At 38.7% G+C, this 27,567-nt stretch overlaps 2 protein-coding genes across 6 annotated transcripts in view; one reads left to right on the top strand and one right to left on the bottom strand.

Moving 5' to 3' along the window:
* The window catches only part of pax7a (paired box 7a), a 44,398-nt gene extending 34,852 nt beyond the window's left edge, over positions 1 to 9,546 (bottom strand). For 2 of the 5 annotated variants that reach the window (XM_041033690.1, XM_041033693.1), the window contains exons 1-4: positions 9,421 to 9,546; positions 7,816 to 8,051; positions 6,779 to 6,908; positions 6,232 to 6,360 (exon numbers count right to left, since the gene is read on the bottom strand). In XM_041033690.1, coding sequence (XP_040889624.1) covers positions 6,232 to 6,360; positions 6,779 to 6,908; positions 7,816 to 8,051; positions 9,421 to 9,505 — 580 coding nt within the window. In that variant the 5' untranslated portion in view covers positions 9,506 to 9,546. Of the gene's footprint in view, positions 1 to 6,231; positions 6,361 to 6,763; positions 6,909 to 7,815; positions 8,052 to 9,172; positions 9,287 to 9,420 lie in introns of those variants that run through there. The other 3 variants (XM_041033691.1, XM_041033692.1, XM_041033694.1) reach the window with 3 other exon arrangements.
* A 13,439-nt stretch (positions 9,547 to 22,985) lies between these two features.
* Positions 22,986 to 27,360, top strand: mrps16 (mitochondrial ribosomal protein S16). The gene is made up of 4 exons (XM_041035063.1): positions 22,986 to 23,153; positions 23,400 to 23,430; positions 24,539 to 24,805; positions 25,301 to 27,360. The coding sequence occupies exons 2-4, from the start codon at positions 23,418 to 23,420 to the stop codon at positions 25,429 to 25,431; spliced, it is 411 nt and encodes a 136-aa protein (XP_040890997.1). The 5' UTR covers positions 22,986 to 23,153; positions 23,400 to 23,417; the 3' UTR covers positions 25,432 to 27,360.
* The last annotated feature ends 207 nt before the right edge of the window (positions 27,361 to 27,567 follow it).

Genomic DNA, 27,567 nt, shown 5'->3' with positions numbered 1-27,567 from the left:
GAGAGAGAGAGAGAGAGAGAGAGAGAGAGAGAGAGAGAGAGAGAGAGAGAAAGGGAAGTCAAACTTGAGCAAAGACAGAAGATGAAAAATTGCGGTTTTCTATTTATTTTGGACCACAGCCCCGCAGGCACAGCGCAGGATCCCGGAGCCCCATAGTGAAAATTGGCGGAATAAAACACAGACAGAAATGGGAGACGCGCTGAAGCACCCTACTGTTGTGACAGGATACCTGGAGGGCAACGCTTCCTCTTTAATTTGTCTCGTATGGTTTGAGACCCCCAACCAGACATTCAATCCTCAGAGTCTACATAAGCCTACTGAAGTTAATTCTCGATGGTGAAATTATATGCTATAATTAAATATCATATCATTTAAAAATGCTCGGTGGCATAGAGGCATCTTATCAATGTGGTCTTCCTCAGCTTCTTCGTTGTTATCACATTAATAGTAACAACATCTAAAATGGGCCTATCAGTATTTGTGAAGAAAATTGCAGGCTAAACAAAGGGCACCTATGGGCTTACAGCTTATATTCTGATATTTTCGAGCAGGAAATGTTAACCTTGAAATGCTACTATCTGCGTCTAACAATGTGTGATCATAACCCCATAAATGAGGGGAGAAATTGAATCCTTTTAAGTTATTAAGCAGGAAAGGATTATAAACTCGTCTTTATAAATGAGCTAGAAATCCCCATGTCTTCCTCTGTACACTTTTAAATTTCCCACAAGAAGCTGGAGAGGAAAGATTGCCCCTTTTCTAGAGCCCCACAAGAGATGGAAAAACCATTTTTGTGCTCAGATAGGGAGTCGTCCCACATGGTAAGCGCCACTTTAATTAATAGACAGCCTTGAGAGGTATCACTGTCAGCCTGGATAATGGTGGCAGAGCCAGTGTTTGTGCTTCCATGAATATTTCTGATGTGATCAAAGTCAAATGCCAGCACAGAATGAATTTAAGCCTACTCCAATTTTTTTTTTTTTTTTTGTAATTTTTTTTTATTTTTTATTTTGCCTAATGCTGTCGACACTTAAAGCTCCTGACACTGAACTGTCTCTCCGGTTTGGTAGGCCTACAAGCTTTAACTGCACTCCTTAAAATTGATGCATTGCTCATTACTCATAAGCAATGGGTTTCATGTTATTATGTTGCACGGTTTGCTCATGTTACCTTGCTGGAACCAATAGGCTAATTTGTTACACTGGTAGTAGCTATTGCCATCAAATATAGCGATACGTCATTAACAGCAAATTACACCATTAGCTTTTGCAGTAAAAACCATACATTTTGAATTATATAACTATTGAAAAATGTGACTAAAAGTATTTACTGGAATTATTTAGGTTTAGAGAAGGTATATTTTGGGGGATATTTTTCATATAAAGCCAGCTCATTGTTGTAGTATCCCTAACAAAACGAATGAAATGAGGAAAAAAACCGAACATGTCCATAGTTCTACTTCCGTCCAAATTTAAGAGTGTCAACAAAAACTACGTTTTTAGCCTATTACTTAAACTAATACTGAAATTCGTCACACCGTTTTGGGCCTATTGATTGACCGTTAAATGAAAACCATTAGTTATCACTAGGCAACGCGTTACCTGACAACCAAAGAACAAAGCTTACTGCAATCTTAAGCTAGCTACATGGAATTAATGTGCCGTCTTTCTGCAGTAAAAAAAAAACAAAAAAACAAAAAAAACAAAAACACACACACACACACACACACACACACACACACACACACACACACACACACACACACACACACACACACACACACACACACCGTTTCTTGAAATGAAATTAGGAAGAAAAATTAACAATTTACAATTTATCTTCAATTTTTACTCTGTTGCTTGAGCTAAAATCGAAATTTGTCACTCTATTTTAGGTTTAGCCTGCATATTAACAGAAACCATTGAAACACTGCAGTTAGCCGTTACTAAGGAGCGTTATTTCACACCCAAAGTACAAGTTTCCTGACATTTAAGCTAGCCACATGGACTTAATATGCTCACTATATATCCATTTGACGTGATATTATGACTTCTTAGTATAATTAAGTAGTTGTTAAAGGTTAGAATATAATCATAAAACTGCCGCTGTTTATTAGGCTACAACCATGTGAGGAAGACGACAGCTAGCTAGCTATCACCTAAATATCTGAACAACAGTGATTTACAAGAAAAACACAAAGTTTTCCTTTAAATTCAGAGATGGTGGAACAGCCAAAGGTCCAGAAGTCTTGAAAACTAAAAAGACTTGTAAACTGCAGTCTGACATAGCCCAGACTTGTAAACTGCAGTCTGACATAGCCCATTTTACTGTTTAAACAATATTTCTGAAAAGTATTATTACAGTGACACTTTTAACTGTTTATAGGCTAAAAAATATATAGGCCAGTTGAGTTGTTAACAAAAGGAATGGCTGTTCACACTAAGCAAAAACGTTTAGGCCTACTGTTTACTTAAAAATAGAAATATTAAAATTAGAATTCTTTTTCAATATTCAATAAGCACTTTAGCCATAAAGATTTTTTTTATTTAGCTCACTGTAAGTGCAACCGGTCCGGAAAATTATCAGAAACGTGTTATTGTTGTCATTATTGTTTATTTTATTTTATTTTATTTTATTTTATTTTATTTTATTTTATTTTATTTTATTATCGATCATGTCCTGTCTTTCAGCTCCTGCCCCCTTTATAAAAAATGAAGGCCTACCGATGTAAATTCCAGTGAAATGTGGCTTGAGTGGCTGCGGGGACAGGGGAGGTTAATCCGAGTTTAATGCAGTGAAGCACAGCGCAGGGTCTGGGCTATGATGGGTATGTTATCTCTGCCCAACATTTGGGTCTCCCTCAATTTCCACCCAGCCAAATAGCTGCGAGAAAGTGCAGATGGAGTCACTCTCAATGCCTGAGGAAAAAACGTTATTAATAGCTAAATAACTTCCCCATACTTTCACTGAATCTCTCTCACACACTGTTCCAGATGGATTTGTTTGAAGTGGTCTCTCGCTTCATTCCCCTGTCCTTCTCATTCAGCACGGCTTTAGACCCGAAATATAGCTACATTATATTACCATACACTTAGAGACTGGGTGCGTGTGTGCACGAAAGCGTGTGTGTTGGTGTGCGCGCCCGTGCGTGAGTGCCCGCATGTGTGTTTTATGACGTGGAAAAACACGGAGTAGGCAGCTTTTCACACTTTTCATCACTGTGGGCCGAGTTTATCGTTAATAACAGCAGAAATTGTTCCTTTTGTGTTTTTGTGTTTCTGTCTGAAAACATGGCTGCGCCTGGGAGTGGAGGATAAACCTGAAAAAAATTCATTTTTGCGTAATTGCTTAGGTATGACGTCAATTTTACAAACCTTTGCAGGTAGCAAACCTTACAACACAAACCGAGACAGGAATGGAGAAAAAGGGAAAATCTAAAGACAAATATTTTCAAAAGTGTAAGTCACAATTTATGTCTTATGTTCAATGCATTTAAAATTGCCTTTAATGCAACAGCAGCCTCCCCACCCCTGTACTCCTAACCTGGGTCTTTGGGTTGTCTGACTTCCTCACACTTCTCCACCGTTTTGTCACTTTCCCTCCCTGATGCTCGGAAATAATCCCACGTGGCATCTGTTTAATTACACCGAGGACCTCAGGTAATCCTGCGATTTGCTGAAGTGTCCATCGCCTGTCTCCACCTCATCTGACGGTCAGGTTGGATGCATCAGTGTGGCAGATGGACAGCTGATTCACCTTCTCTCTCACACACACCGGTGTGGCGCAAAACAAAAGGATGACCAAGTTTGCTTACATGTCGTGCAACCTCTCTACCCCCAATTCCTTGCGCGTAATTAAACTTTGGCACTGACTTTAACTGCCGCACATGGTCATTAAAGTGTGCACTACGGATGGGAAAGAACGGTGGGTGGACCAGGATCTGCGCTTGGTGATCACCAGACGGTAAACAGTTATCAGAATTTTGAAAATTTTGAAAAAATGCCCTATAAGCTGCAACTATTTAAGGCGCATTAAAACTGAGTTTTGGTTGGTTTACCTTCCCCTATATCCTTCTGAAATACAGTTGACTCCATGCAAGGAAATGAAATTTACAAACACTATAATATGGTTAGCAGTTTAAAAACACGTTTAATAAAGCTAGATTAAAGCTGGGATAAATCCGTGATGTAACCTTTGAGAAAATCAAATACACAGACCTAATAAACAAATAGATAAATAAATAAAGTCTTAAAATCTGGATAAGTAAACGAAAAAAAAAATCTCATGAATTTTGTGCCCAGGGCGAGCCACTGTGAGCTCCGCTCTGAGATGAAAGTGAAAAGAAATAAAAGGCTCTATTTAATCTGCTTTAAAACCCCTCTCCACATAAGGGCTGTGCTTCAAACTCGGAGAGTGAGGGGCTGATTGGGGATAAATACATTTCTTACCATGCCTGCGAGCTATTACACCCGGCACGAACACAGCCACCTATTCAGCAACCATCGTTTCCAGTGCTTACTCTAATAAGTATTAACATTATTAAATGCCATCCGGATGCCGGTAGTCTAAACTGCATTACGCACAGGGTGCGTCTCTTTTTATAGCAACGTAATTCAGTCCCAATTTAAAACATAAGCGCTAAGAAAAAAAATGGAAGCAGGAACATTATGTGGATATTTTATACTAACAGAGAAAAGTCAATAATAATGCGATGGTAATGTGGTTAACACTTTGTAAGTCAAACTATCACATTATCCAACAAAAAAAAAACGTGTCCTCAGCGCGGCTGGGTTGTGCGTACTGAACGGAGAAAAAAAAATCGCCAAAAATGTTGGTCATTTGTCGCCAGCAGGATTCACAGACCGTCTACGTGAACACTGGAGATATTTGCACCAAAATGGTGACATTTTTTCTCATAACATTAATGCGTGGTGTGACAGAAAAAAAAGAGACCGTTTTCACGCTATCAACTGATTCTTCTCCAACGCCATTATATAAAATTACAAAACTATCTACCAGCGGGGCGTACTGAATAATTCATCTCCTTTTATGTCTCTCCTTGCCCTTTGTCCAAAGTTTTCTCTCTCTTTTACCCGATTTTTGAATGAGAATGGACGGGCCCATACTCGCCTTTTTCGCTGCCCTGCTTTCCAGGATTTGCTTTTGTACCTCGGACTCTTCACTTTAGAAAAGCGTCAATAGAGGGGCGGTTTTGCTCGTGAAGTCCATCTTCAAGTTTGAAAAATTTTTGGCAGTGTCTTTTTTGAAGGGGGGAAAAAAGAAGGAGGTGTGTGTGTGTGGGGATTGAGGGGTTGTATGTCTTTTCTGGACTCTTATCTAAACCCCATTCACACATGTTTGATCATCAGAAGGGCCAACCTTCATATCGCTGGGAGGTTGTGCGTGTTTCACTCCCCAAGGCCAAGAAAACCAGTAAAACACTCAGCTAAATAAAATATGTCAATAAAATCAAGAGTTTGTCTTGTAAACTGTCAAACAACTCTACTACAACTCGTGTTAAAGAACTCACTCAGGATAAGAAAATCCTCACACTTTCTCAGTCTAATTGCATGTAGTGTTTCCCGGATGAAATATTATAGTATAGTGTATTTAAAATACATTAAAATATGCCACAAAATTCTGAAACCCACATGACACAGCAACACATTTTAAGGTTATTAAAAGCTTCTATTGACAAATACTGACAGCGAATACCTGCACCAAAGCTTTATTTTTCCCTCCTCGCAGCATTACTAATAGAGCAAATAATAATATGAACATTGATTTCCTATTTAACTGACAAGTGGTGAAATGTCAGTGAACTGACATCGATTGTTGAAATGGGTCAACTGTCAGCTGTCGTTTAGGGGTCGTTAAATGAGTGAATGAATGAGGAGGAATTCGCTACACAAATTAATTTTCTGCAGTTAAATACCTTCTGCCAAGGCTCTCATAAATAATTGAGTAAATGAACAACTGCTGGCTCGGAGTTAAAAGCAGGAATAAATTCTGTGTTTAGCTGCAGCTCGGATGTGGGGGGGACAATCTCCCAAGAGGACGTGAAGTAGGAAGTCTGTTTAAAACATTTGCTTCCTGCTTACAAGGCTGCAATTTAACTAATAATAATAATAATAATAATAATAATAATAATAATAATAATAATAATAATAATAATAATTTGTTATTTCAGACATGTGCAAAAGGGCCATATACTTTCTGCTGTTAACTTACATTTATCACCGAGGATGCCATCGATGCTATGCTTTGTTTTCTTTTCTCCATCTTCATCCTTCTTATCACAGTCATCCTCGTCATCTTTTTTGCCAAATCGGGCCCTCAAAACGCGGCTGATGGAGCTCACTAATGGCAACAAAAAGGTAAATGGGTGATTAGCTCTAAAACCCATAAAAGAACCATAATAATCCTATCATACATTTTTTTAGGATACAAAAATAGCACAGGTAAAGTTTTACATTAAGCAGCTGCGATGAGAAAATGTTTAAAACAAAATTCTATAATAAAGGGAGAAAAATAACACTATAAATACAATAATATAAATTCACTACTGAGCACCAAAGGCACTTTGGATGACTTTCTTTTTTTTTCCTGGGTCACACAGCTGTAGGTGTGCTTCCTGAGTGCACTGAAACATTTTTTTATTATCAGTAACTGAGGCTCAAAACATGTTGGATTCAAAGTGATGTTCATTCAGAGGTGATGCTGCAGTGTTCGCTGGTAATAAGAAAAAAAAAGTGCAGCTTACCAGATGAAGCCTCACCTGAAGGAACTGTGCTTCTGTCGCACACCCCGTCCTTCAGCAGCTTATCCCGGATCTCCCAGCTGAACATACCCGGGTTTTCTCTCTTGTACTCCTCGATCCGCTTCTCCACGTCAGGAGTTGCCACCTGCTTTAGGTTTGAAATGGTGTGAATGCGAAGAAAAAAGAAAAAAAAAAAGAAAAAGAAGAAGGGGGGAAAACAGAAATTTCAGACAGTTTTAATTGAGAGGAATTACAAGAAAATAAACACAGTTACAAGATACGAATGTATAAAACTATAAATTATGCATAATAATTAATGAGAATATTATAGGCCCGTATTTCTACTGTATAGACAAAGAAAAATGCTTTAACAGCACTATAAACTAAATATTTCACACTAGTTGAAAACCTTGTGCCCCCATGTAATATGATATGTGCAATAACAAATATACAATATGGCTACTATTCAGTATTAAATGCGCTAAACACTGTACAATCAATAACGTCTGATCATCACAATCATCCTGTAAAAAATGAACAGGCCCCATTATCGGAGCTGACTTCTCAGTGTTTTTAATTTTATGGGTTTTTTTTTTTCAATTTGAAGTGAAAATTTTCTTTCCTTCTTCTTTTTCTTTTTTTTTTCTTCTTTTTTTTTTGATTATGTGAAATACTGGACATTTATGCAAGTGTTTAGAAAAAATAAAACACCAGCTGTGAAGTTTGTTATGATCAGTAGGACTACAGCAGAGGTGTTACAGGTGATATACATGTAATGCAAAATTTAGGAGCAAAAATCTCTGGTTACATAAAGCATATTATTATTATTATTATTATTATTATTATTACATTTTAGACATACAAAGACTTGCAAACAGAGGAGGTCAAACATTTTTTGTCTTGATCTTCGTGCTCTATCAGGCTGTTAAGATAACGCAACATCAGATATGGGCTCACTCAGGTGTCATGCTCCTCATGCACCCCTGCACCACCCAACCTGACGCCCATCCTCGCGCTGCTGTGACCCACAGACTCGGTCATGGACCCCCACTCACCCTGGGCTTGCTGCCTCCTATGGCCCCCGGACGGATCGAGCCGGTCTCTTGGTACCGGCAGAGGATCTTGGAGACACAACCGTGAGAAACTCGCAGTTGTCGCGAGATTACGCAGGGTCGAATGCCGTGGTGGGCCATCTCTACTATCTTGTGTCGGATGTGATTTGGCAGGGGCCTCCCGTTGATGAACACTCCGCCAAGCTGGTTCACCCTACCCTGGCCCAGAGGGGTGGATACTGCGCCACAATAAACAACAAAAGTCTTAAAAACAACAAAAACAACCACACATCTTGTTTACTAAAGCTTTAAAATGTTTACTTTTAAGAAGAGGAAACTGCTATTTAGCCTGTGATGTGGTCAAACAGCGGCATGTTTTGATATGTTGCTGACTTTTAATGGGACGTAGTTTACGCACATTATCATATTATACATTTTCAAGAGAGCGTTGTGCCAAATTCATCCAGCGTCAGTCTGGCTGACAGGATGTATCCGAGGCCACTTCAGGATCCAATTTCACATTCAAGAGACACTAAACAGGGTGACACTTCCCACCTTGATTATTCCTAGTCATGCTGTACAAATATTGATGTGATCCTTTGAGCCATCTCTTTGCTGTGTGTATTATTGCCATTTCCAGCAGCAGGACACTTGAACAAATCCCGGAGCTCGAGTAACTTGCGAGCTACGTGGTTTTTGTACATTTCAGTCCAGAGCACTTGAGCACGAACTGGGTGTAATGGGAAAACTGTTTCCATAAATGCATGCAAATACAAAGTGATCTTTTTTCCGCCCATATGTTCAGACGACTTGAGTGTGGTGGGCACAGAAGTTTTAAAAAATTACCAATTAAATAGCTTTTGTGTGTGTGCGTGTGTGTGTGGTGTGTGTCTGTGTGGTGTGTGTGTATGTGTGTGTCTGTGTGGTGTGTGTGTATGTGTGTGCGCGCGCGCGCGTGTGTGTGTAAAAATCGAGGTTCGATTTGTAAAAAATCCTTAATTGTAGTTCTTTAAAATGTAGTAAAAAAAAGTATTTGATTATTCTGTCATCTACATTATTATAAACATAAATTACTGTTAGACTGGCTTAATTTTTAGTGCAGAGGATAATTTAAAATACATTAATTTCTGGGCCTTTAGTTATTATTAATGCACTTCCTTTGCAATTCGAAAGTCAAAGCAGTGAAAACATAAAAACATGAAGTACATACATTTTGAAATAGAATAGTTATTAATACAAATATTTCATGTAGATACTGTACAATAATCAGGCATGACTAAAATCAATTACAAATAAATACACTGAACTCATAATGGCATGAAAATAGATCATATCATCAAGCTGAAACAAAGCATCTTACAAAAAGCTGTGAGGTGATTTCCTAAGCTCGAGCTGCTGCTTTTTTCTCAAACTTCACTTTTAATTCAGGTTGTGAACTTTGATCGTCACTGATTGGAGGTCGTATTTGTCCACCCACCGCTTCATTGCTCAGCATGTCGCCGGGTAACAAACTGTGCTGTGTGTGTGTGTGAGACTATCACGCCACGAGCTGACAGAGCGGAGTCCTGATGAGTTCAAACACCAAACACATGCTGTCATTTTTCTTACCTTCCAAGGGGAAGCCGGTTCGGGGGTAGTTCTGGCCTGGCGCAGGGCGCACCATCCGAGGCACTGTTCCTGGTAAAGTAGCCATCCTGCAGCTACTCAGACAAACACCAAACAGATTCTGCTCAAACCTGCTACTCTCACAAAGTCCAAGTCAAGAAAAAAAAAATCGGAATCTCTTCAAAATGCTCAAAAAGATGCTCTCGCTCTCTCTCTGTTGTCAAATCCCAATCCCAGGCGAAGAAACTGGACAAGCCCTTCTTCCACCCGGGGGAAAAATAAAAGAGATGCTCTCCTCCGGTGCGACGAATGTGCCAAAATAAAAAAAAAATTAAAATACTAAAAAACAAAACAAACCAAAGGCAGCAACAAATAAAATGAAAAACCCCTCTGAGAAGGGAAATGGAGGAGTTGCACCGAAAGTTGTGTGTCGGAACTGGAAAAAAAATGCACTGTTATTCTTTTCCCTTGGTGTAGTTTGGGTTCAGTATAATGTCTGCTGGCTGGTTGGAAGTAGTTTAAGTGGCCAACTTTCGTGCATGTCGTAGGAGGAGACAGCCGAGCGCTCCCATAGGCTCCCTGGCCTTTCTTTTATGGATGAAAGAGAGTGGGTTTAGCCAGGAGCCGACCGACCAATCAGAGCAACACATTCTACTTTTAATTCACTGCTGCCTCCCTCGTAAGACCCCATACACCAAAGCCAGTTCAAAATGTTATTATATCTAAAATGTTATTCTAAATCCTGTCTTTTCAAAATGTGTCTGCTTCCATGATATTCAGCTGTTCAAACCTGTGGAATATTAATGCTTTTAAAATGATGATAGGTTCCCTTTTTTTCCTCCTCTTTCTTTCTTTCCTTTTTTTTTTGACTGATCAGAACAAACTTAAGGGGGGAAAAACATATAGCCTCTAAACTGCCAGTATGACAACAATGGCAGAAAGTCAGAAAAAAGCGTACAGTTGAAAGTTATTAAAACAGTTTATTGTTCATATTATCTGCGGGCGAATAATTAGATTCCGATTTAAGTGTAATTTTTAAAAAAAAATTCTGAATTCATTGAACAAAATCATCACGTTTTCGATAAAACTCCAAGAGTGTAAACGTCTTTGTTCAAAGTTACTGGTCCAGAGACGCACCCGTGCACACGCAGCGCTTCGTGTGAATTAAAAAAAAAATTAAAAAAATCACGGCCCCAAATTATTGAGTCAGGAATTTATGATGTTGTTTCTGAATGGACAGAGCTGCGCTGAAGCGGCTCTGCCTGGCGAAGGTTAGGCTATAAGATGCGTTTGGCTTGTTAACCTTTCAATTAAGTAAATGTGCGCAGCATGAACATCTAAATCACTCCTATAGCTTTTGTGGTAATTACAACATTTGGATCGACCCGCTATTGATGACAACAGGTTGACTTGCCCTGGAGTACACACAAGAGTAATTGCTTAAAGGTAATTGTTTAAAAAAAAAAGCGCTACTATTAAACTCGAATAAAAAAAGAGCACATATGGCAGAAAAGAAGAGGTGCATGTGTCAACTCTGTGGGCCCACCGTGCATATAAAATTGTGTGACAATTGCCGTGGAAAACACTCCTGGTGGAAGGCAATTTCACAAATAATTTTAGCAACAATTAGGGAGTGTGGAGGGGTGAAATGGCGATTTCACATGCAGATGTGCCGGTGGGAAGGATCTGGTACCCTGCCGAATAGCTATGACCCTCACTCTCCCGCTTTGGTTTGCTTCACATGGGACAGAAAAGCACAAAGAGACCGCCTCACCCTCCTGGGAAGGCGCAAAGAGCACTGGATTAAGTCAAGCATCAATCATGTGAAATCCAAACAATAGCAAATTTCTCTTACGGAGAGCATGTTCTTCTGCAAACACTCCACCTCTCTGTTTCTCTCTCTCTCTCTGATGCTACAACAGGTATGTTTTCTTTCTGCCTTTTCTTTTTTCTTTCTTTCTTTTGTTTTTTTTTTTTTTTTTTAAGAATCACACAGACACGCACATAAAGCTAATAATCCCGTATCCTTGCAAATATCATTGGTTCACCACCACCAGGTCTTGCCTCTGTTATTCTAATCATTATTACCAGGATATTCATTTGTTATGCAGCTGCTGATAATTACACCCAAAAGAACAGAGTTTAGAGTGTACAGGCAAATTTGCGTCATTTACATTATTATGAATTTAAGTGTGATGCTGTTTAGTTTGTAATATTTTTGCAAACATAAAGACACAGGTGTTTTCTCACCTGTAGGCCAGTGTTTTGAGACTGAAATGTGTCTTCTGAAGTGTGTCCTGCAGACTACAGGTTTGCTTTGGTTTATTTTTAGGTATTTCTTGATCTACAGTCTGCTGTTACACTTTTATCCAAGTAAAATGTTAAGCAGAAAAATTCTGTATACAATTCCCCAAATTTACAATTTATAAGTTGCTTTCCAGAGAGATGTGAAGGAGGAGGACGCAATAAGAAGAACAGCTGAACAACAACCCTGCAAACCAACAACAAAAACTACTTTAGAGCTGAAACACTCACAGACACAAAAAGAAACACAAAGGCCGAACAACTGCACTGCTTGAATTGCACTACGTTGCAGTTGTTTGTGTGTTGACATTTTTATAGATGTGATGATGAATTCAAAGATATTTAGATTAATTTAAAATCATAATGCCTGGTTAAATTCATAGTACTCCAGAGATTAGAGTGGTTTTATGGAAGAACAGTTTAATACAGCCTCCTCACTAAGAGTTTTCATAGCTTATTCTCCAGTTTATAACGTAAAATTAGATCTTTGTTAACAAAAAACCAAGAGTGAATACTGTGGCAAAAACAACTGATTCTCATATTACAACAGCCTGTGGTTGGCCTGTGTTGTTTTAAAGTTTTTTGTTGGGATGTGAAGTTGCCATACAGAGGGTGCATGTCCACTAGTGGGCGACTACAGCTTTTTCTATGAGTTGGTTTATGTTTGAAAGGGCACATAACCCTCATTGGACACCTTTCTACGAGTGAGCCTATAGTGCAGCGCTAAACAACAAGTTTTGTGGACCTAATGTATGTATGAATGCATTATGTATCTGTATCATCTGACCAGAACTGGGGTCTGAATCCCACTTGTCCTCGTCACACCCCAAACTGCATTTATCCTGGTTGTTTCTGCAGGGTTCAGCTCAGCGTCTGGCTCATGTAAGTAACTCTGTCACTTAAGTTTCCTTTCAGCGGCAGCAGACAGAAAAACACTTCCTCTCTCTCATGATACTGTCTCCAATCTTATCTTGATCAGGGCCGCTCTTCAAACACTTGCCTACATAGCCTCTCATTATTTGTGTTATGGCAATTACCAAAGTTTCTTTCTTGCTTGTAGGTGAACACTTTTTTTCTCTCCTATCTACATGTATTTTTTCTATACCCAGTGTTTTGCTATTCACATTGAGGAGCACAAAAGAGAAAACACCTTTGTTGAGAGGCATCGCCAATTTAGGCTTTATCTTTCTCTGAGCCGAACAAAGGCAGGAAGTGCAGGCATTAAGTACATATAAACATCATTTTTATTTAAATTTTTGCATTTTTTTTGATCTCCCAGAAGGTGAGGGTGGGGCGACGAATCCAAACAAACACTTTTTGTCTTTAGTGAATGGTGTTCAGAATATATTTAGATTTAGATATTTTTTTTTCCATTTCTGCAATACAGCAGATGTTACAGAGGCCAGTTCACTCTGAAAGATGCCTGTCAGAGCTGATAAACCTCTGTTCTGCACTGTCTGTGTGTAATGAATAAACTCCATAAAATTAAAAAGGAATAACATCTTTTTTTTTTTTTGTGGTTCTAGTTTAAGAGGAAGAGGATGGAGAATAAAATACATAAAACACAGAAGTTAAAAACAGGATGTTAAACAGGTTTATCACACAGTTTAAATTTTAAACATACCCCAAACAGTAAACATTCAGAAAAATACCCTCCTGCAGTTTTCCAATCTCTGCTCGCTTGCACTATAAAAATAAAAGAAAATCATAAATCTAATTTGATCGTTTTCCTGAAGCTTTTTCCCATTTCACGGGCATATTAATGTTGAAGGTAAAAGCTCTGTCTTTGTTGACAAGGAGGCAGATGTTTTTTTAAAAATAATCTCTCATCATCGAACTCAAACACAAACCATATCAGCTGCTTCTCCCTCATGATGACTGGCCTCACTTCTGTTGAAAGAACTGCATGAAAAATTTGTCTGAATGTAATAAAACAGTGGTCTGTATGACAAACTGCTACCTAAACGATTTAAGAGCAGGAAGTTGCTTAGTGCACAGGGCCCCAAAAAATAGTGGTCATTTTTACCATCATCCTGTGTCCAGTCATAGTTTTCCCTCCAACGCCAGATTCAAGGCTCTGGAGACTGTTTCTATGATGCTGCGGTAAACTGCTTCAACAGTGACAAGGTCGGCACTTCCATCACAGTCGTGTTAACTTGTTGAGACGTTTTCACATCTGCTCAGAATTATCCAAATGTGTAATCACTTCCTCGTGGGAATTATTTTATCACGATAGAGAGCGCGCTCTTAGGAGGAGGCTAGTGAAAAGCTTACTTTGTGTTGTACCTTTAATTAAAGAAAGCTGATTTGAGATATTCATCTCATTATGTGCAGCACAGGGAGGAGCTCTGAACAGGCGTGTAGGGTCTGACAAGGTGATGTTTGGTTAATAAGGAGAGCAAGGACTCAGGAATTCCTCACACTCATTTGGAACAAGTTAGCCTACGTGTGAACCTTGCCTGAACTCTCACTGTTCAGTCTCCTCCTAGCTGGCTCCGTACACATAGGAAACACAAAGGTATAATAAAATAAAGTCAAGCAAGGCAAGGCTTGAAAGATTTGGAGATTATAAGTCATTGCATGTAACCATAAAGACTTTACAGTGCAGACCAAGACCATTTCAGCATTGAAGGCTCTTTTTGAAATGGTTCTTTAGAGAAGTCGTGGTTCCGAACCTGAGTGAAGACCCAGTGAATCTGAGGGGTCACGAGTGGGGAAAAATCAGTTACCCAAAACTTGTTTTTTTATTTTTCTTTTTAAATACTGGATAGTTTCATCTCTTCAAAAATCATTCTTTGGATGAACTGTTCCCAATTCATGTCCCCAAGTCACAAGTTGGCACCACTGCTTTAGATCACAAGACTTCCCACAAGAACCTTACTATTTCCTACATCGTCTCCTCACACACAATGTGTGGCAGGGGAGCGGGAAAACAACATATGTTATGTTGACATCTGAGTCTGGTGTCTGAGTTATGAGTCATGGAGACATCTATAACTCAACCAGTGATCAAACACAGTCAAAGGCCACAGAGAGAGAGAGAGGGAGGGCAGTTCTCTCTGGATTTTCCAAAGAGATCAGAGGTATCAGAGGGAGGACAAACTGCACAAGGACACACGAGAAACACAAGATATACAGAGAATACAACACAGTTGATGTTGCCTCCGTGTTGCAACACCATCAAGAAGCCGATCAGTTCTGCAGAAACGAGTGGGGTGTGCGGGTGACATCACACAAACAGTCAGACTCAGCTGGATGGGTGCAGGTGGGTGCAGGGGTGGCAGCAGCGGGCTGGGGGTTGATCTGTGGCAGAGTGGGTGACATCCTGTCACTGCTCATTATAGTGTGAATTCTGTGTAGCCTCAATAACACCTTCACTTGGCTCAAGCAGCGCAAACTAGTGACGTGACACTGGAGACAGAGGTCTGGGGAAGAAGGAAAGAGAGCGCAAATCCAATTTGATCCCTAAGGAACAGGTGGAAGATAATGGAGATGGTGGACAATGTGCTGCACAAAGACAGACAATCTGAACTCTGCGAATGAGAGTGATCTCACGCTATGAAGCCAGGAAGTAGCTGGGAACAAATAAGTAGAAAATACAAGGCACATGACAAAGCACAGCTGATGGCTGTTGTCTTCTCAGCGTGTCTGGATGTTCAACAGTGCTCCATTATCCCTCTTAAACAATATGTTAAGAAACCTGTTGTCTGTATATCCCGAGGCTCTTATCACCCCACGGCAGAGCTCACCTGTCCTCTTCTGTTTAACGCAAAAGAAAACCAATAAAGCACCTCGTTCTGTTTTAGTGTCACATGAAATCGCACTTCCACTTCAAATGCAACCCCAGTTCGTTTAATGTTTGTTTATGTAAGGATGGCGTTGGATGGTCGTGAGAGTTTAACAGGATGCCTGTTTGTCTGAGTTGTGCATAAACAAGGTACCATGTCATAGCCAACCGCTGATCTCGTGTCTTTGATGATTCGCCTCAGACCGGCACAAACGCATTGAGATAATGCAACATTTTAAATGGTGTATAACCTGTCATGGCCGCCTACGATGTCCCCAAGATAAGGCTGCTCTTGGTTTAATGTCAGTTTCCTCAAAAAAAAGTGGGGGGGGGGGGGGGGGGGGGGGGCATCATTACAGTTATACAAGAAGTGACCTTGATGTTGCTACTGGGTGTTCAATAAACAGGTTACACTGACACCCAAATGTGAACGATCACAGATGAACAGATTTCCCTGAAGCGTGCACGAACATGTCTGAGACTAAATCATGAATGAGCAAATTGGAAGAATTTGTCCGTGGTGTTATTTGTCACTCGCCTAAAAAATCCCTTCAAAGGTTTGACTAAAACAACCAGAGGGGTTTTTCTATTAATCAGAACGGTGTTTATTGGTGAATTTGAACAAAAATATACTTTGACATTTGTCAGATTTAAACTCATTTGTGCTCTGTCCGCTGACTTGAACACCAGGAAGATCAAGTATGGCTGCCTACTGTTCCCGCATCTGCAGTCAGAGGAGGAAACAGGCAGATTATTTACAATGTCTTCAAAAAATACTGTTGTTAAAACTCCTTTTTTTAGGCCGTAACAACACCACTGGACACTGAGAGTACGCTGAAACCTTTAGTGAGTTTGGCTGTAAAGGAATACTGTGGGTTGTTGGCATCATTTCATTACAGTGGCCAGTGTTACAATCCATTTTACACGACCAAGAATGCTCTGTGTGTGTGTTGTACTTGTGTGTGAGCGTGAGTGTGTGTGGCATGTGATAGGACCAAAATGCTTGGGTATCACGCTCTGATGTGCATGCCAAAACCACTTGTCCTCTCACACAACCTACCAGTGTGGCTCTGCCGTTTCAGCTCTGCCAGCAGAGGTCTGGGGAGAGCGGCAGCACAGGAACCAGGTCACGACCCCTTATAGCAGAAATCCCAATGTGATGTGCCGACTGAATTTGACCAAATATTACCTTCAGCCAGACGCAGCTACCACAGTCAGCTTTCACTGACTGTTATTTTGTAATTCAATATGTATGTAATGTAAAACTCAGGCATCTCTATTAAAAGTACAGTATACAGTATGTTTATAATTATAACCCCAATCTTATTCCATGTATATGAATTATTATTACACACTGAAGAAAGCATAAAGCCAAAAATATCTGTACATTTTATTTTTTTGTGGTGGATGAAGACATTTAAAAAATGTAAAGAAGAAAACTGAATTAAAAAGGCATTCTGTCACTTTGGGGTCTGCTTTTGTATTTACTGGAAGAAGTATTCAGATTTTTTACTGAATATATTTATACTTGTGTTATTTACTTAATAACATGTGAGTCGCTCCTTCACAAATAAAAGTGCATTCAAAAAGTGACTGCACTACTACTATAAGTATAGAAGTATTTTCAGGGAAAATTAATTATCGTAGAAATAGTGAAAGTATTCATTTTGCAGCCTAAATTTCCTTGTCAGACTTATTATATAATATATTACTGGATGATCATCACTGATGCATGAATATGTAAGATGTAACTGGTTTGGATGGAGTCAATTTAAGTGCACCACATACTGTTGGGTAGTTTTATAAATACCATTGCTTCATATCTTGCAAACTGACCATGTGTTTTGTACAAAAACTCTTAAGATCACAAAAATTTGCTTCCTACAAGGTTTAATTTAATTTATTTTTGCACCACCCTCTGCTTCTGGTGCTGATGGACCCACATAAGGTTACATTAGACTGTGTTTAAGTCCCACAGGAAGTGATTAGTTTCTCAGAGTTAAAGCTGTCCAAAGAAGTTGGGTTGCGCAAATGATGGAACAGAATATTTTAATATGGTCAAAATACAGCATACATCATCCTTTGCAGATGTGTGAAAAGGGGGCCAGAGAACTATTTTAGTAACCAACCATTTGCTTTGGTAAAATATCGCTGTTGCTATACAAGTGATGACAAAATAACATTAGTGAAACTCAGATCAGAGTATTGGGACTTTTTTGCGCATATGTCAGATGAAATAATTATGTATTACAGACAACATTCACTACTTCGTTGACAGAGGAAAGCAACCACATGTCTCTTAATTCCAAAGAAGACAGAACATTTTTGCTTTAATCAGTTGCTGCAAGGATAGACAAATCTTAGGGGGAAAAAAAGTAACAGAAAAAGAAAAAGTCTCTTTGTTAATGAAGATAAAAGTAATGCCTCCATTTTGCATGCTATCACAATTAGTCTCACCACAACCATCTGAAAGATCTTTCCAGAGAAGGGAGATCACTTGACCCCCCAACTGTGACCGAATCCTGTCGTTCCATTAGGTGCTCTCTGCAACCATAACGTCTATCTCTGCTCAGGCTGGACACAGATGCTTAAAAAAGCAGAGAGCATCACAAAGAGCTTACAGACTAGAAGTCACACGGCGCCTGTTATTGAAAAGGTCCATTATTCTGACTAACCGAACTGAAGAATCTTATGCATATGCTGTTTCTTTCAAAAAACAAACTTAAAACAACATAAAACTGCTATTTGGCTGAAAAATGCAAAAGTCTGAAATGCCATTCTTGATGTAAATTTACACACAAGCATGCTTTCTTCAAATCGCACGTCACTGGAGCTGCATAAGTTTGCACGAGTTAAGATGAACACCTGCAGCACAGCATGAAAGTACTTCGATTTAACTTTGCTCTTTTCTGCCCAAGTGAATTTTTTTATGAAAAGCAAAATTTCTATTCTCTTTAAGTTGTTTGAAATTTTCAGATAAACTGAAGCATTTAGTTTCCTTTTATGGGTTGAGAAATTCTCCCATTCCTTAAGATAAAAAAATTGGTAACATTTAAAAAGAGTAAAAATATACAAGCATTAATGGTTTACAACACATAGTGATGCAGATGTGAGCAGACATATTTTTTAAGTGTTTCTTGTTGCCAATGTCTTCAACTCCTGGTGAATGTATATGGTATATAAACCATAATTAATAACTGAAATTATCATAGTTTGCAAAAATGCTACACTAAGAATGGCGGTTTAAGTAATGAAACATAAATGTCAATATAAAAGCAATTTAGAAAAGGGCAATCAGAAAGATTTTGGCTGTCATTCACTCTAAATAAGCACTTTGGTTGTTTTCCTGATAATCTACCTTAGAAAATTTATGATTTGGTGCAGAAATGGTGGTTAGAAGTAAGTAGCATAAAATAGTTTAAGCCATTCAAGAGGTTGGGGTGACACAGCAATTCAGTGGTTAACACAAGGACCCAGGTCTGGTCTCTGGTGGGTTTTTTTGTGTGACATTTCAATGTTCCACAGACAAAAACATTAAAATTCACCTCTGCTGTGTCTTTTACTTCTTGTTCAGAAGAAGTAGAGCCCTTCTTGTGGTGATCTGGACAATGACAGTATCTGGATATTTTCCCCCATCGTTTTGAGCAGTGCGTGTTAGTGTTTGCTTGCTCTCTCAGTGTTTGTGTGGGCTTCGTATGCGTACTCATATGGTTTCATCCCACATTTCAAAGACATTCAAGTGAACTGGAGAGACACCATTGCTCAAACTGGAGAAATGAATTGAGAAATGTTTTTCCGTTTTCCTGTCCAAGGTGCCTTCTTACCGTCCATGTATGTGCTTCAAGTGGCTCCAAGCTAGAAAATAAGCAGGTAGGAAGAAGGGAACGTTAAAGTCCTGCAAGATGCAATTTTAGATTTCTTTGTCTCCTACTTTTTTGAACATTTCATTTTCAAGCTTTCAAAGTTGACAAAGTACACCAAACATTTAAACAGACACTGTTACAAAGATTATTACATGTTTATAACAGTTATAATACCAATATAGGTAATCTGTCATTCTTTACTAAGGTACTGTATCCTTGTCATGATACATTTATATTTGAAAATCGTCTAGCTGTAGAGAATGGCTGACTTTCATGTGATTGCTACACACTTGCTATACACTTTCTACCAACACATATTCGTTTCCTTGCCCTGAGCCAGATGAGAAGACTGATACTGGTCCAGCGTTTGTCCAGTAAGGCTACAGCCAGCTGCTGATTAGTGTAGCTTAGCATAAAGACTGGTAACAGGGGGAAACAGCTAGCCTGGCTCAGTCTGGAGGTATCAAAACTTGTCTATCAGCACCTCTAAAGCTAAGCGTTTAACTCGTGTATGTGAACAGCTGCCAGACAACCAGGGCTCAACTCCAGTTATTGCTCACTGCCTAGAAATAGTCCAGTGCATTACCCATAAACAGCGAATTTGTGTTTTCACACACTGCTTTATGCATGCATTAAACAAACTATAACATTAGTGAGCTTTCGAGATGCTGGTGGGTGGATTCTGTTACCAGTGGACCCAACCAGGCTTACTGTTTCCCCTTGTTTCCTGTCTTTATGCAAAGCTAAGGTAGCTGGCTGCTGGCTGAAGTTTTATATTTAATGGTGTTTTTTGTCAGTGTGATGCCAGAAAGTGTGAACTTTACTGTACAACCAAGTTATACACCAACTTGACATGTCAGACTAAAGTGCTGCATCGTTCAGTATTTCCACTTTTTTATAATTATATGAACAAATATTTCTGAAGACCCAAAAGATTGTGTGCATTTCTGCAACTTTATGGATTGGAACAGGGACAAAACAAAGCAATTTCGTGATTCTAAACTGAACTTTATGAAAAAAAGATCTATTACTTTAGTAAGGCAGTCAGAGAAAAAAGCAGACTTTCAGTTTACATGAAATCGGAAACCTCACTTCATAAACTGACATTAAGAACTATCAAAGAAAATATAGAAAGAAGTGAGAGACTATATAAGAAACCTGTGACTGCAAATTAATTTTAAATGTTACTTTAATTCAGCTCACAAAGGTACCGAGTGTTGTCGGTAAGTGCACAATGTAAGAGCAAGCTTAGTGTTAAGAAGATATTCGTAACATCTTCCACGTAAACAAATTAAATTCAGACATCTTTGACTACAATGTCTGGAGCAGGCTTCGTTTAAAGCAGACTCCTCTTGCTTTTTTCCAAGTAAAATATCTGGTCATCTGAGCGTCTCTAACTGAACTGTCACAGATGATTAGAGGAGGAACAACTCGTCTTGGTCTCCCAAAGAGCATGGGGTCCTCACGAGAGAGTGATCCACAACTAGAATCAATGTCACCGTTCAGATAATCACACATTGCCGATTCACCATGTAAGATGCATTTTGTTTGCTGCCTAACTGTGTAAAGCCTCTATTCATTTACAGATTTTTACGCAGAAAAAAAACGTGGTCAACTCAATAATGGCGCTTTCCTTTTAAAATTTCAGCTCCGCTTGTTGAGAAAAAAGTGCTTTGTGTTGCGTTGTTCGTCTATTTGCTGAAATGATTTCTGTGACAAACCAAACTGACAAAATTTTGAAATCTTTCTAAACTAATATGCTTGTAATTTTGTTATTCTTTTCAGTGACAGATGTGTGTGTTTGGATAGTCTGATACATTAAGTCAATTAGATTTGTTTTAAATACAGTATACTATTAAGTACTTTTCATTCTGATAAATAAAGCAGTTTGTCTTTGGTATTTGTCATGTTTCCCTTGAAAATGGTGAATTAATTTGCAATAACATCACAGCTACAGTGCTGTATAAATGGTTCATAACCTAGACTTAGACTAGACTAGACTAGTTAGATAGACTACATCACAGAAGAAACTGTAATGTTTAAAGTGGTAACCTTGTACATGTCCTTTACCGAAAGCATTTCAAATAAATTTGATCGAGTGAGGGTATAATCAATCCAATGAAACCTATGTGTTTTACAAATGTTCAGAAGCAATGTCTCTTTTATCTGTTTGCATTCAGTTATAAGTCATAGCTGACTTTATGTATGAAGAGTCACGCAGGGACAGTAGGATATTTTCAGAATTACAAACAAGGGCTCATCTCTTTTGTGTGTCTTCAGTGACCTCTCCTCACAGAAAACCATGTGTTTGTCACACACACAGAGAGACACACACACACAACAGGAGTGTGAAATCACCATGTTCCAAGACTGTGGGCGGAAGGGGTGGGGTGGGGGTGTACTTGGGCTCTCAGTGGGCAGAAATCTCTATGCACTCGCATGACATCAAGCAAACCAGTGACCCCTGAATTCATGAATGTTCTCAGGAAATCAGTGTCTCATCTCTGTTGGGGTCAACAGTAGAAACTGATTTGAAACTCAGTGCACTGCTGATGTAAGATTCACAGTACATGTAGAATAAAAATTACACACAGAGCAATGTGAAGGATCATACGTCAGTTTTATTTATCACAAAATATGTAATACAGTATACGAAGTATTAGTACTGTATATGAGTGCAAGAACTTAAGAGATTTTACATTACTTGAGTATTTTCATTGCATGCAACTTTATACGTGTACTCCACAACTTCAGGGTAATACTGTATTCTATAGATGTTGTATATTTTACCCCACTATATTTATTTGACAGCTGTAATTACTAATTTAAGATTTGTCAAAAAAGGTACAAGATCTATTTATAATTAGTGGCATAAATTAAAATGCATATATAATAACAGTACATAAAGTAGTTAAAAATAGCCCCATATCAACCAGCTAAAAGACTTAAATGGTACTTACATGTTAATGCACATAACTCATAATAATCCAGTGGTACAATGTAGTAGCCACATACAATTCTGTATGATGAGTAGGCCTAATTTTACTTTGTGGTACTGGTACATTTTGCTATTAATTCTTCTGTGCTTGCAGTTTTTTTTTACAGTGTGTTATTGCTACTCCAATAAATAAATATGTTCATATGTTATCTGAAAGCATACACATGTGCTTTTAATGTTGTAACTTTTTCTCCCCGCTCTACTGTTTGTGTGTATGTATTAGTAAGAGTTGCATGCTTTGTATAATAGCAGTGTCTTGTTATCCTGTGTGGGACAGGCCAGATGTTTGGCATTACACAGAAAAAAAACCTAAGGATCCGAGTTCTTCTACCACTGACCAAAAGTGACAATACATAGCGCTAATAAAACCACATTATAACCACTTAAATGCAATGTTTCCGACTAGTGCCTTATCACATTCGACAGAAACATTTCAGGGATATTTTCCTGACTGTAATTATTTCTTCTAAATAGTTTCAACATGTTAGTTTTGATAACGAACGTCGAACGTCCACTTTGGAAACTTCACCCTTCAGCACCAGAACATATTGGTGGGGACAGCGGTGCCACAGCGCCATCTAGCGTCAGGGTGACTCAATGACGTCCGAGGCAGCTGCGTCACTTCCGTTCCCACTTAAAACATGGCCGCGCACTGACAAATGTGACATTTCTTCTTGCGCTGAAAACAAACAGTCAGTAACGTCTGTTTCATAACCTGTCCAGCGAATAGTAAAGAGGCGATAACTGTGGAGATTTTGCTTTGCGTCGTTCAACATCCTCGGAGGTATTTCGCTGAATTTTCTGGACAGCATGTACTGTACAAACAGGAGAGGCTAAAGTTAGCCGCTAGCATCCTTAGTGCTGCAATGTGAACATTTAATGACATTGTCGTGTAGTTTAGGGGCCCAATAGTACTTCAATTTGCATGTGTACTATAGATGTGTAATATTGTGAAACAGCGCTGTCGTTGTTTATGGAAGGTTACATTAGTTAGTTTAAAGGTTTGCTTTATTTTTTTTTTATGTTGCAGGATAATCCAGTGAACACCATGGTCCATTTATGTGAGTACTGAGTGTGAACAGGCACACAGGTTTCATGTTTTTTTTCTTATGTCAACAAAGACTGGGGTGTAGATTTAAACTAGACGACTAAAGATTAGGGAACACATTCCTTAACTCAAGACTTACTGTATAATTTTCTTAGGAAATACTACAGGAAACAAGGGAGTAACGGTTGGTTGATTTTAGTAGAAAGATAAAATAGATTGTACTCAACCATTTGTTGGCCTTGGCCAGGAAACAAAAACTCAGAGAGGTAAAACTAAGAAGCAAAACTCAAAAGGCAAAACTCAGGTGTGCTTACAAGGCACAGGTCACAGAGATATGTCCAAAAGAGGAACACGAGGATCAGTACAGGAGGTGAACACAGGCAGAATCCTTCCCAAATCCCAAATCAGAGCTCAGGAACAAATATAACCACAGGGACAAGCACATCAAAGACAGGCTCAGGCTTGACAACAGACAAACTGACAAAGAGATGGGATCAACGAGACTTAAATACACAGGGGCTAATTGACAACAGGTGACACAAATCAGAGCACAGCAGACTGCTCAGACTGCTCTGTAGACTGAGAACAGATACACAAGGGTCAGTGCTACAAAATAAAAAAGGAAATACTGAAACCAAAACAGAACATACTCAAGAAACTAAAACAAGAGTTCTGTTAGTTCACAAAGAAATCCACAAAAGTAAAAAAAAAAAAAAAAATGTAACACTCACCAAGGACTGATCCAAACAAAGAATCCACTATAGTCTAAAACCAGTTCAAAGCAAGATGCAGAGGGAGTTCCAAAAACTATCCAAAAGAGTTCAAAACAGCCTCTTTTAGGGGCTGATCATAACAAGAATAGCCACACATTATATTACGACTCACATACCTTGTCTTACCTCACTGTTGTAGTTTCACTCATTAGCAAATGTTATTGTGATGTGTAGGAGAAAATACAATTTTTAAAAAAAGGGGGGCGCTCTTTTTTCCCCCCTTCCGTCACTCTTCATTGTAGTGAACATGGGTAATGCCTCTCTCATTGATGCAGCGAGGTGTTTAATGGTTACATGCTTCTTTTTTTCTTCCTGTACAATGATTACTGTTCTCTTTTCCTTCTGCAGCGTCTCTCCTCCTGAAGAAATACCACGGGGGTTATGTTGTCATCCGACTGGCTCTTGCAGGCCATAAACAAGCTAACAGACCCTTTTATCGCATCGTGGCAGCTTACAATAAAAGAGCAAGAGATGGCAAATACATTGAGCAGCTGGGTTCCTATGACCCCCTCCCTAACATTTACAACGAGAAACTCGTCAGCTTCAACTTTGACCGAATCAAGTACTGGATGGGCTGCGGTGCGCACACTACAAAGCCTGTGGCCAAACTTCTAGGTGTGTTTTCACCACTTGACCTTGTCCTTTAAGGTGGATCAACATTGTACAATTTTATTGTCAGATTTTCCAGAGAATTAAGTTGCTCATACTGATTTGTTTAATGAAGGAGGTCCATCCACAACTTTTATGAGCACCTACACTTCCCTCTATTGACTGTTCTTTGAAATCTACTATTTTTTTTTTATATTATCTGCTACCATAAATGATGATTACTGTCTGGTACTGTTATGTGTCACTGTGCCCTCAAGCACCTCATCCTTGCCTTCTGTTTTAAAGGATTGCACAGATACAGATTAAATATGCCATTCATGGTCGTAACAAGCATCAAATGTATCACAGGGTTGATTCTCCAACATTCAGATTGTCTTAAAATGATCCTTGACTCCCTAAAAAAAAGTTTGGCAACCCCTGGTGATGTCTCTTCTTCAATTAGCAGAAAAAAGCTCATACTGAAAGTAATGGTTTTCCTCCCTCCCTTCTCTCTTTTGGCAGGGTTGGCAGGATTCTACCCTCTGCATCCCATGACAATAACAGAGGCAGAGCGTCGTAGAGCCCAAATGAAGCTGGAAGAAACGGGAACAGAGGAAGGTCTGGAGGTGGCACAGAAGCAGGATGAAGTATGAGAATTTAAGCTGGGGACTGTGTGACTGTCAAGTACAAATGGATGTCACAGATATTTGGGAAGAAAACCGTCTGATGTGTTTCCTGACTTATTCGATGGACTGCTTGTTGGATCTTCAGATATGGTGTGTTGTAGTCCTAATTGCTTCAGTGGTCTCTATGAACAAATTTTATTACAACATGCTTCATAAAATTCAGTGGATTCCTGTTAATAATCATAGAGTGCCATTACAGCCAGTTGTTTGGATTTACTATTTTATGTGACTTAATTAAAGTATTTGAATACTGTTACATTTGTTTGGGGTTAAGTTGCATTTTTTTTTGTTTTTGTTATCCTCTGTCTAACTTTTTCAGGAACTTTAAGAACAATCAGCACCAAGAATGCCAAGCAATTAAGTTGTTTAGTTTCCTTTGAAAATGACTGTGATCATTCCTCGCTCTTTTGTCTGTTTTTCTTTTTTTGGCCAGCATATATTTGAACATGCACACATAAATCAGAAGTGAATGCCAGTAATGTCAACCACAAAGAAAAACAAAGAAAAAGAAATCAGAAGAGGGTGGGTTTGTTGATAGAATTATTGGCAAGCTTTACAGCATGTAGTTCCTTTTTGGCTCAGTAACAAACTCTCCGCCCATATACTGAAATGTGTGTTATGGAAACCTTTGTAAACTCAAACTTACCGCTTAGTGACGGTACTCTCATAATGTGGGACAGTACTTTTGGAATTATAATACAGTAAATCATCTGTTTGTTTGTTTTTTTGTTTACTTCAAGCACTAATAATTACTACAAAAGTGCACAATAAATTCTCAGAGGAGATTTGACCTGATTAAGATGAAAAAAGCAACAGATTGATCTAAGACATAATCACACCACACTTGTCTTCATCATCAACAGGTCATATTGTACAAAAAGGCTTGAAACATCCCTACATGCACATTGTCTTTTGTTAAATCCAATGCAGAGACGGCATGCAGACGTACTTTATATTCATTTTTAAACTTAAGTGTTTGTGCTTTCTGTTCTCAAAAAGTTCTTAGATAATGATATCATGATATTGATATCAATGTCATTATTAAATATAAATAATAATATTCATATGTCTACATATGAAATATGCTTTTTCTCCAGATTTCCATTTTATATGTATGAACTTCGTGCTTGACACGTGCTTATCGTCACACGCTTGTGCTATCTTGAACAGGGTGATACTGAAAAACACAAGCGTGGTTTGCTTCAGTCAGCTAGTGATGAATTTAGTGACTAATCTGAGCCAAGGCACACCTGACAACACCCAGGTGTAGACACACAAGTCCAGCAAAAACAAATACAAAACTTAAAATAGTTCTGCTGTTGATACTGCTTTTTTTTCCTTCAGGATTGTGGAACAAAAGCCAGTGTGATTCTTTAACATGCTGGTGCTCTGAGAGTTTCTGGAAAATTTTAGTCGGCAGTTCCACTCACACTAATTACCAATACACCTGATCTGATTTATACATTTGTTGAATATAATAGATAAAATTAGGGGGAAAAAAATCAACTGTATTATGAAATTATTAAAATCTACCATGATGTTGTTAGCAGGAAATACTATGTTTTTTTGTTGTATAGTATTTCAGAAATGATTTTCCAGTAAACAAATAGAGGTGTGGACAGCCTTACCCCGACCAATTCAATCACTTGTAACCTCAAGATCAAGAGAAATATTTGCGTTTAACCTCACAGCTCATTTATTGAGGCCACTTATTAACCTGACTGGGATCATGTTTAACAGTCCACTTATAGCATGACTATTCAATTCAGTTGACTCTATAAACAATATGTTGCTCAGTGTAACAATCTTTAAGCTAGAGTCGTGTGGCCTTCTATGTCACGTACATCTGATTGCTACAGCATGTAAATATTGGACTGAAATAAATGTCAACAACAAAGCCAATAAAATACTGTTTGCCAGATTTATTTGAACATATCTAATCCAATAAGCATATAATTATTTACAATTATTTTACAGCCTTCTATTAATAGCTTTTTGTACTCATATTTATGGGATGGATAAATTGCCTGCTGTGGATTTTACGTAAGATCTGTAACAAAGGCATACAACTGCTGATGGATACACAGTGTTGTAAGACACCAC

This window comes from Toxotes jaculatrix, chromosome 3, assembly GCF_017976425.1.
Source record: "Toxotes jaculatrix isolate fToxJac2 chromosome 3, fToxJac2.pri, whole genome shotgun sequence".
Taxonomy (NCBI): Eukaryota; Metazoa; Chordata; class Actinopteri; family Toxotidae; genus Toxotes; species Toxotes jaculatrix.
Note: the sequence above shows the minus strand (reverse complement) of the source record. Positions and strands in the feature narration are given on the sequence as shown.

Bases quoted from the DNA above. Each gene is read 5' to 3' on its own strand.
- mrps16 (XM_041035063.1), top strand. The intron at 24,806-25,300 runs GTGTGTTTTCAC...CTCTTTTGGCAG, and splicing joins GCCTGTGGCCAAACTTCTAG to GGTTGGCAGGATTCTACCCT.